General features: G+C 39.9%; 1 protein-coding gene across 2 annotated transcripts in view; it reads left to right on the top strand.

The window, feature by feature from the left end:
• LOC109416238 (protein qui-1) overlaps positions 1-12,717 on the top strand; it is a 378,767-nt gene extending 366,050 nt beyond the window's left edge. Inside the window, exons 21-22 of one of the 2 annotated variants that reach the window (XR_009997894.1) lie at positions 11,469-11,525; positions 11,708-12,717. Coding sequence is in view for 1 of the 2 variants with exons in the window: in XM_062852727.1 (XP_062708711.1) it covers positions 11,708-11,724 (17 nt within the window). In the remaining variant the exon portion in view is untranslated. The remainder of the gene's footprint in view (positions 1-11,468; positions 11,526-11,707) is intronic. The other variant, XM_062852727.1, reaches the window with a different exon arrangement.
• The last annotated feature ends 1,541 nt before the right edge of the window (positions 12,718-14,258 follow it).

The following is a 14,258-nucleotide window of genomic DNA, read 5'->3' as shown; positions in this document are numbered from 1 at the left end:
GAAAAATATAAAATGCACTATAAAAAAACCAAAATGTTTAAAAAATAACGAAATCATGTTCAAATAAAATGTAACCTTTTCTTCATAAATTTATCGACATATTCCAAATTTTATAAAATTAAAGTGGTAAAAATTTAAAAAATTCTGATTGGAAGTATAATATTCACCCAATAAAAAAAAATTCTGCCCCATTTTCGCAGTACTGAACGACTGGTACCTACCACTGGGAAAATTTGAATATATGGGGTTTTGAGAAATCTTACGTAAAGTATAAAAATATTAGGAGTTTCCCACGAAAAATTTTATAATGGGTTTACATTTTTTACAAAAAACGTGAAATTTTCGTTATGTAATAAATGGACAGCCTCTTGTCGACGTAAATGGGAAGTACACGCCAAGTGTCTGTTTTTTGGCTAAAATATAAACGACTCATAGAAAAGTGATCATTTTCCATACCAAAATCAGAAATTGCCAATAAAGAAGTAAGGGTGGGAGCAACAATAAACTATAAAATTTCCATAAACAAATCAAAAAGTGCATAAATAAATCAAAATTTCCCATAAATAATTGATTTTCGAGCAATAAAAATTGTCGGAATTTCCACAAATAATTCAAAAATTGCAATAAATAACTACATTTTTTCCACCACAAAAGTTTAAATTTTCCATAAATAAATCTGATTTTTCCATAAATAATTAAAAAATTTCCAATTGAAAAACATCAAAAAAGCAATTGAAAATTTAGCAATAAATATGAAACAATGAGTAAAGTAAAAGTTTCGGCGGAGCCATGCGGCGGACCCGCCGTAACTGCGTCAATTCGGATCTAGGCAATCCACAGATCCAAGAATTTGCCCGGTAGAATGCGAACAGAGTTGTTATCCCTTTTTAAAGTCCGACGAGCGTTAGCGAGTTCGGACAGCAAGCGATTGTCTGTTAAATTGCACGCTTAGTTTCAGATTTTCTATCATAATAGTTCTGTGATGTACTATGTTCGAAATTTTTTGTTGGAAAAAATGTAGTTTTTTATTGCAATTGTTGATTTATTTGTGGAAATTCTGGCATTTTTTATTGCTCGAAAATCAATTATTTATGGGAAGTTTTGATTTATTTATGCGCTTTTTGATTTGTTTATGGAACTTTTATAGTTTATTATTGCTTCCACCCCTATTTATTTATTGGCAATTTCCGAATTATTTATGGAAACTTTTTAATTTATTATGGGGCGTTAAATTGGCTGCCCTGTTTTTTTGGTTGTTTATGCCCTGCACGGAAAATTCCAACCACCTTATTTTGGGTCGATTTTACCCTAAAATGAGTATATCAAATGGATTAGTTACCCAAAATTAGGTTGTTTTTCCTCTCTCCCCTACAGATGTTGTCGTTAATAAACAGAGATGCGTCTATCCAACAGGGGTCCTTGAGGCCAATAAGCCAATTGTGGGTAAATGTAGATTTACCCAAACTTGGGTTGAATGAAGGGGGTCTTGGGTTGAATTTACCTACTCTTGAGTATATTTTTAGCTGGAGGTAAAGGTAATTTACCTTGCGTGAGTTTAATCGATTCATTCAAATGTTGACTAATTGGGCCGAATTATGGGATTGCGTCAAAAGCATCCAATTTTGGGTAGTTTGACGGTTCCGTGTACCGCGTGCAGCATTTTTGTACTTTGTCAATACGCATTCCCATAGACATGATTTAGCAAACAGTATCTTTCTTTATTCTAAAATTAATTTTCAGCATTTTACGGGTGCATTAAATAAGCTGTTGAAATGCACTCCGTCGAAACAATATGGCGAGTTAATTTTTACCACAAATGCCTAAATTTTCACTCGCAAAATGATCGGTAGACTGAGGCGCGTTGAGAATACGGAGCTAAAATGCGTAACTTACCGATAAATCTGGAACGGCACTCAAATTGACGTTCTCGGTCAGCCTTATTTGCGGTATATTTAAGCACACAATTTATTAATCACATGAATGAAACTGTTGAAGCATTATTACTGGCAGTGACAAATGTGGTGACTAGCTGACTAGTTGTCGAATCTGTCACCATTTTTTAGGTCGACTAAAAGTTGTATCTTGGTTATAAATTGGTTGCGTATTTAAACCGTTCATATCACGAATGGATGTTTTATATTGGCTCCACCTCTTGCGCTTTTTTGGTTGCAATTTAGTTGTTAATAAGACGATTGGTTCAAATGGCATAACTTTCAATATAGTTGCATACAAATTACAGGAACTTATTAATGTCCAAGTGTGTTGCTTGGGTGATGTATAAATCAGTTTTATTGCAAGTTTTATAAAATTGGTCATGAAGATCTCTTGTAGAGCCGAACAAAACTTAAAATGTTACTTGGAATGGAATCATTCTGGCATATTAGTGTATGTTCTTGCTTACCTTTCCTCAGGTTATCGAAAAAGCCACAATTTGATATGTCGCTTGTATGGGTTTGCTTCAATTTACATCTGACCACATCCAGTGGGAAGTGGTTCCGGAACATCACCGGTAGTTTCAATTGTAGTCGGAGCCTATATTCTTGCATTTATCAGGTCGTCGAAAAAGCAGCGATTTGATGCGATACATGGCTTCAGTGCATTTTTACATCTGACCACATCCGACGTGACAACCGGAACCGGTTTCGGAACACAACCGGTTTTTTTTTTCAAATGTTATCTGAGCATATTTTCGTGCCAACCGTTTGTCAGACTAGCGAACAAGCCGCGATTTGATGTGCCGCATGCATGTGTTTAATTCACTTTTATCTTTGATCACTTTCGGGGGACTCCTAGAACCGGTTCCGGAACACTACAGATACTTTCAAATGTGGTCTAAGCCAATATTCTTGCTAACAATTCATCAGATTATCGAAAAAGCCGTGATTTGATGTGCCGCATGTATGGTTTTGATTCACTTAAACATTTGACCGCTCCCGACGGGACACCCGGAAACGGTTCCGGAACATAACCGGTCCAGATATGGTCTGAGTCTTTTTTTATGCCAACCTTTCATTATCATAAAAGCCGCGCTTTGATATGTCGCATGTATGGATTTGGTTTACTTTTATATTTGGCCACTTCCAGCGGGACATCCGGAACCGGTTCCGGAGCACTACCGGTTCAGATATGGTCTGAGATTGTTTGCTTGCTAACTGTTAATCAGGTAATCGAAAATGCCGCAGTTTGATGTGTCGCATGTATGTGTTTGTTGCATTTTTATGCATGGCCCCTTCCAAGGCTACTGGTCCGGAACACCTAAATGGCCATAACTCCGGAACGGCTGGACCGATCCGAACCATTTTCAATAGGAAACAATGGGACCAGATTCCGCGTCGAATGAACCATCGGTCATTAAAATCGGTTGAGGTTTACTGCCAAAAAGTGAGGTGACATTTTTGTACACATACACACATACACACGCACACACACACACACATACATACATACACACACACATACACACACACAGACATCATCTCAACTCGTCGAGCTGAGTCGATTGGTATATAAGACTTGGCCCTCTGGGGGTTCTATCAAGATTTCATTTTTGGAGTGAACATATAGCCTTTCGGTACACCTTGGTGTACGAGAAAGGCAAAAAATGGAGACTCAACTAGCCATACTATATCTTATAGAGTTTCGTCAATTATTATCTGCTGCTAATTCTAAATCATTTTATAATCGATAGGTTTAAGTTTGACTACTTCATCGTCAGTTTTCATGTGAAAATGGTTTTTCATATTTATTTGCTGAAACGGTTATTTATCAATTGACCTTTTTTGCAATCCAGGATACCAATCGGCCCATTAGACTTAGCGGTAAACGTGGGGGTATGCACAGAGCCGTAGCGTGATTCCATGGTGCCCTTTGGCAAGCATCCAGATTGGCGCCCCACGATAATTGTTAACTTGCAAAAGTTTGTAGTTATTCATGTTTTTTTTTGGTGCATTTTGGTGATTTGAAGAAACAAATTCTCCCGATTTTCTTTTATTTTCCTTAGAGTGTTTGTCATTCGTATATTTCTTTAGAAATTTTATTGGGATTCACCCAAAAATTTTCCAATATTTTCATTATACAAGTATACATACGAACACATTTTGCATTTCAAGATCTAACCAAGACCATCAAAGTTATTATTTCAAATACATTACATATACATTTCAGATTCCTAACATAAATAATGCAGATATTTTCCAAGACATCTTATTTTTTTCTTAATTTAACGTTCAACTTGATTTCGATTTCAAAAATACTAAATTGAGTTTCAGGGATTTTCAGGAATCCCCAAACGGTTTTACCAATTTTCATCATGGGCATGAAGGAATACCAGCACCAGGAAGGATTTGTTGGAATCTTTGGAAGAATTCCTACTGGAATCACTGCACGAAATTATGCAAGAATCTCTGGAGCAATTCCTGCAGAAATACCCAGAGGAATACCAATCCGGGAATGTCTAAGCAATAATTTTCAATGGAATTAATGGAGTAATAATTACAGAAATTGTTGGAACAGCTCGTGAAAAAAATCCTAGAAAACTGCTGGGAGAACTTCTGAAAAAGTACTAAGAAGAATTTTTGAAGGAATTTCTGAAGAAGTTTCATAGATTGATAGATTTTCTAAAAAAATGTTGCAAAGAGTTTTATGAAAAATTCTCTGAGGGATTTTTTCGAAGGAATCTATGGAAGGCATTCACATGAAACCTTTGAAGAAATTATCAGATTTTCTAACGGGTTTTCTGAAGGACTTCCCAATTTATGATTTTCTTATTATATAGGAATTTGTTATAATTTCCTAGGCAATTCTAGCAAAAATTTAAGCAGCAATATCTAGGGAACATGAAACCACTTTGGAAGGAATCAATGGAAGATTATTGGTTTGTGAGACTTTTTCTTTCTTTAGAAATGTAGACAAGATTTTAGTCGAATTTCTGAAGAAATTTGTAGAAGACTATCTAAAAATATCTCAGGAAGATTTTTTGAAGGAATTTTCAGAGGCATTTCTGAAGGAATTCGTGGAGGAATATTTAATGGAATCACTGCAGGATTTTCAATAGGACTCCATGGAGGAATTAATGCAGAAATTTGTAGAAGAGTTTCTCAATTTTTTTAAAGTTATATTTGAAGGAATCTTCAAAGATTTTTAAAGAAATACATTGAAGGTTTTCCAGGATGAAAAATGAAATAGCAGCATTGAAAAATAGAAATATTAAAAAACAGAAGCATAAAAATGGCAGAATATACCTTAAGAATATTTTTTTGAAGTAATCAGTGACGGTATTTATGAAAATACCCTTGAACAAATTTTCCAAATTTATCCCTGAAAGATTATTTGAAATAACATCTGCAGAAATTTCGTTAAAAAACTATGGAAGTATTTTATCTTGGGGAAGTATCGGTAGGAATCCTTTCTGAATAAATTACTAGATAATTTGCAGAAAGCCTCTCCGGAGGAGGAATTTAGAGAGGAATCTCCAGAAGATTTTTTTGTTTTTTTTTTAATATTCGCCAAAGGAGTTTCTGTGAGAGTTTTTGGAGGAAGTCTTTAGGATTTTTCTAAACAATTCTCTATTTCTACAAGAGTTTTTGAAAGATTTTCTGAACTGAGAACTTCGAAAAAAAAATCCCGGTGGAATTTATAACGTTATTTCTGAAATAGGGGAAATTGTGTATTTTCGGCAGTTTTGTTCTCTTCGTAATGAAGGTGTTTTTGAAAGCTATTGAACTCAGAGTTGGCTCCCAACCAAGCTGAATTATATGACCAAGTTTAAGGAAATTTGGCCGACACAAACCCCCAATGACGAAGAGAACAAACCTGTCGATAATACCCATCGACACCCTATTGGTTTGGGGAAATAAAAAAAACTATACAACTTGAAACATTTACTGGAAACAACATTGTTAAAAACTGAAAGAGCGTCGTCTGAACATAATAGTAGAAAATTCCCAGGAAACATCATGGCAAATATTCAAACAATCTAGAGATATCTGATTTTTTGAGAATTCAGAAGAACGTAAATCTTAGTTACTGTAAATAGTGAAGCCTTGATAACATTCCAGAACACAATAGCCTTTTCGGCACCCGTCTGTTGCTAGCGCCCTTGGCGAGGGCCAACCTGGCCAACCGTATGCTACGGCTCTGGGTATGCAGCAACAGCATGTCGAAAGTTTTGCAGATATTCTTCAGTCCCTCGGCATAGAGTAGCATCGTATCTACTTACCAAATGATGTACACATGTAGAATGGTCAATTGGAAAAGACATCTCTCAGTGAATAACTGTAGAAATGTTCGTAGAACACTAAGTTGAGGAGCAAAATTTGTTCCAATTAGAACCTAACACCAGAAAGTTTACACAAACGTTGACCCATTCAGCATGATCTAACTGTATTGCAACATGTTATCCTGCTTAGCTGCGGGGGTCCATTTATGTCGCTTATTCACTAGAATCAATCCAGTCCACCCATGATGGAGCAGACGGCCAACGTAAAATATCCCTATCCCCATTTTCGGTGATTGCCCGACATCGTTTTGAACTGCTACCCAATCAAAAATTTCCTCTGCTACGTCCTGACTCTGCTACGATGTCCATCTGGTTTCTAGTCAAACGCTTTCTTTCGCTCGTTGATAAAGACCTATTTATCAAATATTCTGCACTGATACACACCAGATTTTACTGGCATATTCATATTTGCATATTTCATATAGTAGAACGGATTTGGAGCCTCGATTATTCAGATTTCTTTGCATAACTCGCAAAAAAAAAAACATTTTTCTTCGCTAACAAATGGGGGAAGTAATCTTTCTCAACAGACATCTGAGAAAGAATTTTTGTAAGTTTGTCGGGAGTGGGATTCGATCCCAGGTCCTCGGCGTGATAGTCAAGTGTTCTAACCATCACACCAGGTCCGCTCCTCAATTTAAAGTTGAGGTAGTGAGGGACTGAAACATCCTCTCGTCAACAAAAGATAAGGTACTACTTTCTCCCACCATACTCTAAACCTTTATCATTGCTGTCAAGACCATCGTCCCCCAGGGTTCTATCAGAAGGTGTTGCTTCGGAGATGGGCTAGTGTTGTTCGCACTTTCGAGCTGAGCTGTACAGTCATGCAGCTACGGACTTAATGACTCCCTTTTTTAGGCGGACACCAAGGTATGGCGCAGATATATTGTCAGCTTCTTATGCCCTCAGAATGTGTGGTCTGTGGTAGGGTCGATACCACATCTGCTTGCCACTGCATTGACAATAAATACATACATTTATTTGCTCAACACTATACAGGGGATGGCCAAAATGTTTGGGATAGGCAACTTTTTTTTCTCTCACAAAAAAGTTCAACAAGCTATAACTTCTCATAGAGTGCATCGAAAAATTTCAAATTTTGACTGTTTGTCAACCTATTATGTGTACATCATTGGTACAAATTTGGGCTCGATTGATTGATATTTCGCAAAGTTAGAATCGTTCGCGTAAAACACTATTTTTCAGACAACTCATTTTTGAGGTGTCATATCTCGGAAACCAGTGAACCGAATTGAATGAAATTTTGAACGTACACTAACAATATGTAAATGCTTCACAAACAATTAAAACATAGGTACTTTTTAAACATTGAAAAAAGTTATCATGTATTGACACTTTTTCGATTTTTCTCGAAAAAATGTAATTTATTTACGTCAATGTCAATAAATTTTAGTGTTGATATCCAAAGATTTTCCACTTCTGTTATCAAGTTATCTCTAATCAGATACATTAGAGCCTATTTAGATTGAAGGAAGAACACATTCAGTAATTTTTGGTGTGGTATTGTAAATTTGACTTATTTTCCTCTATATGGGTAAAAATTTCAATCCGGTATAACTTAATTCGCCGTGAGAAAATATTACATTTTATAACGTCGTATTAAGTATCAATATATTGTTGATAATCGTTAAAAAATTCATTCAATTCGGTTCACTGGTTTCCGAGATATGACAGTTCAAAAATGAGTTGTCTAAATAATAGTGTTTTAGCTGAACGGTTCTAACTTCGCGAAAAATTGATCAATCGAGCCCAAATTTGTACCAATGATGCACATATAATAGGTTGACAAACAGTCAAAATTTGAGATTTTTTGATGCACTCTATTAAAAGTTACAGCATGTTGATTTTTTTTTGTGGGAGAAAAAAAGTTGCCTATCCCAAACATTTTGGCCATCCCCTGTATTTTGGACAAGACATAATCAACCCTAGTACACCACAATACACGGTTTGTGGCTGCCGCTCTCTATCCTCGGTCGCACTCAATGCTCGCCAGGTCACGTTCCTCCTGGTCCACTAATCGTGTTCTCTGCGCTCCTCGCTTCCCTGTGCGAACCGGATCAGAAGCGAACACCAGCTTTGCAGGGTTGTTATCCGGCATTCTTACAACATGCCCTGCCTACCGTATCCTTCCGGCTTTGGCCACTTTCTGGATGCTGGGTTCGCCGTAAAGTGCAGCGAGATCGTGGTTCATCCTTCTCCACCATAAACCGTTTTCCTACACACCGCCAAAAATTGTCCTTAGCACGCGTCGCTCGAAAACTCCAAGTGCTTGCAGGTCCTCCTCGACCATGGTCCATGTCTCGTGTCCGTGAAGGACCAGCGGTCTTAGCGTTTTGTACATGGTGCATTTGGTGCGTGGGTGAATCTTTTTAAACCGCAGCTTTTTCTGGAGCTCGTACTAAGCCTGACTTCCGCTGATGATGCGCCTTCGTATTTCAAGACTCACATTGTTGTCCGCCGTCAGTAAGGATCCGAAGTAGACGAATTCCTTCACCTTCTCGAAGGTATCCCCGTCTATCGTAACAATACTGCCCAGACAAATCCGATCGTGTTCGGTTTAGCCTACCAACATATTTTTTTTTTTCATTCACCACCAGCCCGACTTCTACTGCTTCGCATTTCAGGCGAGTGTACAGCTCTGCCACCGTTCCAAATGTTCTGGCGATGATGCCCATCATCCACAAAGCACTCAGACTGACCGGATTTTGTGAAAATTGTTCCCCGGCTGTTGAGCCCGGCTCGTCGCATAACACCGTCCAATGCGATGTTGAAGAGTAGGCATGAGGGTTCACCCAAAACCCTTACGCAATATTGCATACCGTCCATCGTTGCTTTAATCAGTCTAGACAGCTTCCCAGGAAAGCCGTTTTCGTCCATGATTCTCCATAGCTCTGCGCGGTCGATACTGTCGTATGCCGCTTTGAAATCGATGAACAGGTAATGAGTTGGGACCTGATATTCACGGCATTCATGGAGAATTTGCCGTACGGTGAAGATCTGGTCTGTTGTCGACCGGCCGTCGATGAATCCGGCTTGATAACTTCCCTCGAACTAATTCGTTTTAGGTGACAGATGACGGAAGATGATCTGGGATTGCACTTTGTAGGCAGCATTCGAAATATTGATCACTCTGAAGTTCTCACATTCCAAATGGTCGCCTTGTGAATGGGGCAGATTTCCCCTTCCTTCCACTCCTCCGGTAGCTGTTCGGTTTCACATATCCTGACTATCAACCGGTGCAGATAGGTGGCCAACGTTTCTGGGCCCATCTTTATGAGTTCAGCTGCAACATGATCCTTACCAGTTGCTTTGTTGGTTTTGAGCTGATGAATGGCATCCTTCACTTTCCTGAGCGTGGGAGCTCATTTCCGTCCTCCACTGCATTGCCGTCGTCGTTTCCTCCGTTTTTCTCCCGAAAGAGGCGGGTGTGCTATTTCCGCTTCTGTTTGTAACATTCCATGTTCTGTCGGGTTCCTTGCAGCGTTACTGGCCGCCCTGCGTTCTTCTCCTCCAAAACCGTTTTGCACTCTGTCGAATTATTCGTTCCGTCGATTCCGTTCCACGTACCCGATGGTGCTCTCGGCTGCTTCGTTGATGGCTGCTTTCACTGTACTCCAGCAGTCTTCTGGAGGGGCCTCATCGAGCTCATCCTCGTCTGGCAACGCGGCTTCGAGATTCCGCGCGTATGCTGAGGTGACATCCGGTTGTTTTAGTCGCTCTGTCTAGGTTGTATTGTGGCGGTCGCCGGTAAAATACGTTGTTGACGACGGAGAGTTTTGGGTGCAAATTGGCCATCACTAGGTAGTGGTTGAAGTCGATGTTGGTGCCACGATAGGTCCTGACATCGATAATGTCGGAGAAGTGCCACCCGTCAATCGGAACGTGGTTGATTTGCGACTCCGTCTGCTGTGGTGATCTCCAGGTGTAATGATCAGAGAGGCTGTGTTGGGAAAGAGGTGCTACGTATGGCCATATTTTTGGAGGCGGCGAAATCAATGAGTCGTAGGTCGTTTTCGTTCTTCTGCTGGTGGGCGCAATCGTCGGTCTGAATTCCTCCTCCTGGCCTACCTGAGCGTTCAAATCTCCTATGATGATCTTGACGTCGTGGCTTGGGCAGCGATCGTACTCGCGTTCGAGCTGCGCGTAAAATTCGTCCTTGTCATCATCAGTACTTCCGGAGTGTGGGTTGTGCACGTTTATTATGCTGAAGTTGAAGAAGAAGAAGTTGATCCTCAACCTGCACATTCTTTCGTCGATCGCTCACCAACCGATCACGCGCCTCTGCATATCACCCATCACGATGAAAGCTGTTCCCAGCTCGCGTGTGTTGCCGCAACTCTGGTAGATGGTTTGCAGCACATTGTCAGACAAGGCTCTCAGTTAATAACTGTGAAATTGTTTATAAGCAACGAGCAAGTTGAGAAGCTGATTTTATTTTAGTTGATAGTTGGCATAATAAAAATAGAAGAAATGGTTTTAACAAACTGTAGCCGAAAAATGCATCTAATTAAAACAAAAACAACGAATAGAACGCCGTCAAACATATGATCCACTCAAGAGAGCTTGTCGCATAACATGGGTAAAATCTCATAAAATTGAATGCCTTTCAATGCTTCGATAATACTTTATTGCGAAGATATTCGAAAACGGAAAGTTTAGTTAACCCCAACGCTGCGACGACATTTTGCTTCCCTCTTACTCACCTTGAGCAAATGCAACCACAACCCATAAGAAGCATGCACCACACGACCGTCTTCCAAACAAATACGTTAACTCCTTCACTTTCAGCGATGCTTTCACCTATTTATCTTCCGATATTGACAGACCACGTAGTAACCGTGTAGTTCTGTGCATCACCGTACTTGTCTATTCTAATTACTCATTGATTGGCTATGGAAATTCACGGCTTCAATTTAGTTTCTAATTGGCTTTGAAAACTGCAAGTCGAACCACTCGCTTCCGCTTCGTCCTAGCAACTTTATCTTTCTAGTCTAGTGAACAGCTAACTTCTTCCGACTACCTACCACCAGCTTGTGTAACGTACAATAAATAGATGAGTGAAGTTTCGTCCTTTTTCTATATACATATAGTAAAGTGCAACCGTAATTCAACTTTATTCAATATCTCTTTCTCTCGCATGTTTCGTTTCCGTTCAAATCACATTTTATAGCATAGTCCGTTCTGAGAAAATTTGTAGTTAGTAGAAGAATTGTACGCTTATTACCATGTAAGTAGAATCGAGATTTTTATACTATTTTTAGTGTAGAGTTCCAGTTTTACAATATTCTTCAAGTTTTTTCGCTTTCACAGTTGACTAGCATAGAGTTGAAATCTTTTGATAAAAGGATCAAAAATTTGTTCCGATTTGTTCAGAAACGACTAACGCTTGATTTCGACTTTTCGTTCCAGACGTTCTAGCGGATTAAGTGTCAGAATACCAATTAAGTGACCGTTGTTGTATTAAAACGTATTTCACACAAGTTTTATAGGTTCACCGATCGTGTCAGTGTGGTGCGTACATTCCCAACATTCCAGCAAATATCATACGTTACATTACAGCACCGCAGTGCAGACACAGAACCACACCGGAAAAGCTTCCCTTTTCCATAATCATCATCGCTATAAGTTCTCTGCAGCAATTGTGCGAAAGTTATCTTCCTTTTCCAAACGGACGCAGCCACTGAATGGTGGCAGCAGTCGGAAAGCTTGCAAACGCTAACTCTCCACCCACCCACTCGGGCAAGCTTGTACTGAAAGCATCCAAAAAATAACACCGCAATCGTATGAAGAAAAAAAAACTTTTATAAAACCCCTAAACGAACAAAAATTGAAAAGCTCACAAAAAGGCCGTGAATTATGTACACTATTGGAAATATGTAAGGAACAACATTTTGTGCCGACGAATTGGATTCAGATTAGCGGGATTTGTTACCCCTTATTGTTACAACTCTTTCCTGTTGCCACAGGCCATCCCTCGAAACTGAAGCTCCCTCTCTCCTTGTAATGCTTAAGTGATAGACGTTAAGGTTTTGGTGGATTTCAATTACGTATATGCATGCCATGTAAGCAGAATCAAGTTGGAATAAGGATTTGCTGCATTTTAATAACTGGATGTGTTCAAGAAAATTCAAAAATGAAAAGCTGTTGTAGCGTATAATGAAGGAACTGGATAAAAGATATTAAATTGATGATTATTTCGGGCGAACAAAGGTTAAATCTTATTCAAATCAATCTACAGACAAACCATCAATGACAACTGATTTGACAAATATGCATGCACAATTGAATAACGATGATTAAATTACTAATACAAGTACAATATTCTATTCCTATGGTGTTTTAACTATATTAGGTATATTAGGTTTCCTATGAAATTCATGGTTTGTGACTTTTCAATGGTTGTCAGGTATTTCTTACTTGGAAAAAATGCCTATGCTGTTCAAATTCTTATTTTGTTTTTTCAATATGTCCGTTATTGAGTTGTTCTACAAAAAAAAACACTAAAGTATGCTCTGAATTGAGCTCTGAAATAACCAAGCCATGATGTTTTTTTAATACGACATATATTTAACAAAATACTGCTTAGCTCCAACGATATGACCTTATAATATAGAAGTTCTTTGCAACTTGAGAACATAAATCACACATAACATTTATCTGGGTTTTGAGGATTCATGGAGGAATTGAATCAGTAAACTTACAAACTACAAGTGAAATCCTTAAAAATTACAAGTGAAATGCTTAGTGAAACTTTGTGAATAATACTTAAACGACTTCAAGAGAGAAGAAATTCCAAGAGGAGAGTGTCTGGATGAATCAGTGAAGGAACTTCGGAATACATCTATGCAGGAGAATTACGATACAACAATTGTAAAAGCCAGGACTACTCTCTCCTCGAACCACTAAAACACATTCCTATGGTCACCAAACCCTTCGTCTCTCCGGAACCACCAAGAAGGCATTGCTTCAGAGAGGGGCTAGTGCACACGTACCCTCAAGGATAGCTGTGTAGCCTGCAGCAACGAACATCGATGACTCGTTTTGGAGAGTATGTCACGGTAGCATGCTGGCGCTTAGCAAGTTTTCCGAGTGGTCCTCACCACTCCCTTTGTCCTCGGAAGGCGGACAAGGTCAACCCCGCCAGCGCCCAACCGCCTGGCAGACATCAAGAACTGATGCCCACGTGCAACCTGATCTGACCTGTTGAAGGCAAGGGTATCACTACCCTCCAGGCCCTATCAGCTGCACCAGAAGGTTGCTGACAGCAGGGTCTCTACCTGCCCCGACCCTTGCCGGGAACCCCTTTCCAACCGCGGGCCGGAATCCAACCCAGTAGACCGATGCCACGACAGCACCAATACCAAGACTTCCTCTCCGCGGCCACTTAATCGCTGTAAGGGTCGATCTCGACCGCAGGGCACCGGTATGACCTACGAAGCCGACTCCGAACCCCTGGACCACCTCTTGTACTGCATCTGGACTAGCCATTCTCCGAGTCCACGCGCCACCTCCTCTGTAGCTCCCAGACGATATGGGTGATAGCCGTTGAAACGGCGTTCCAGCCAAACTCATTCCTACACATCCTCTGGACCAAGTTGTCCGGAGTTTCATCCCCCCGCATGTGGCAAGCATGCGGTCACGCATTGGGAGAAAACGCGGGCACACGAACAAAACGTGTTCCGCCGTTTCCTCTAAACCATTGCACACTGGGCATTCGGGGGAATCCGCATGCCCGAAACGGTGTAGACACTGTCGGAAGCAACCATGACCTGAAAGGAAATGTATCAGGTGGAATGTAACTTCCCCATGGCGCCTATTAATTCAACTATCTACCCTCGGTATCAACCTATGGGTCCACCTTCCTTTGGTGGAACTGTCCCACGCGCGCTGCCATTTGACCATAGAGGCCATCCTGGCAGTCCAACGTATGCCTCTTGTGCCGCGCATTTCGAAGCACTCC

The sequence above is a fragment of the Aedes albopictus genome, chromosome 2 (genome assembly GCF_035046485.1).
Source record: "Aedes albopictus strain Foshan chromosome 2, AalbF5, whole genome shotgun sequence".
In the NCBI taxonomy this organism is placed as follows: domain Eukaryota; kingdom Metazoa; phylum Arthropoda; class Insecta; order Diptera; family Culicidae; genus Aedes; species Aedes albopictus.
The sequence above is the reverse complement of the archived record's forward strand: the minus strand, read 5'-3'. Positions and strand labels throughout refer to the sequence as shown.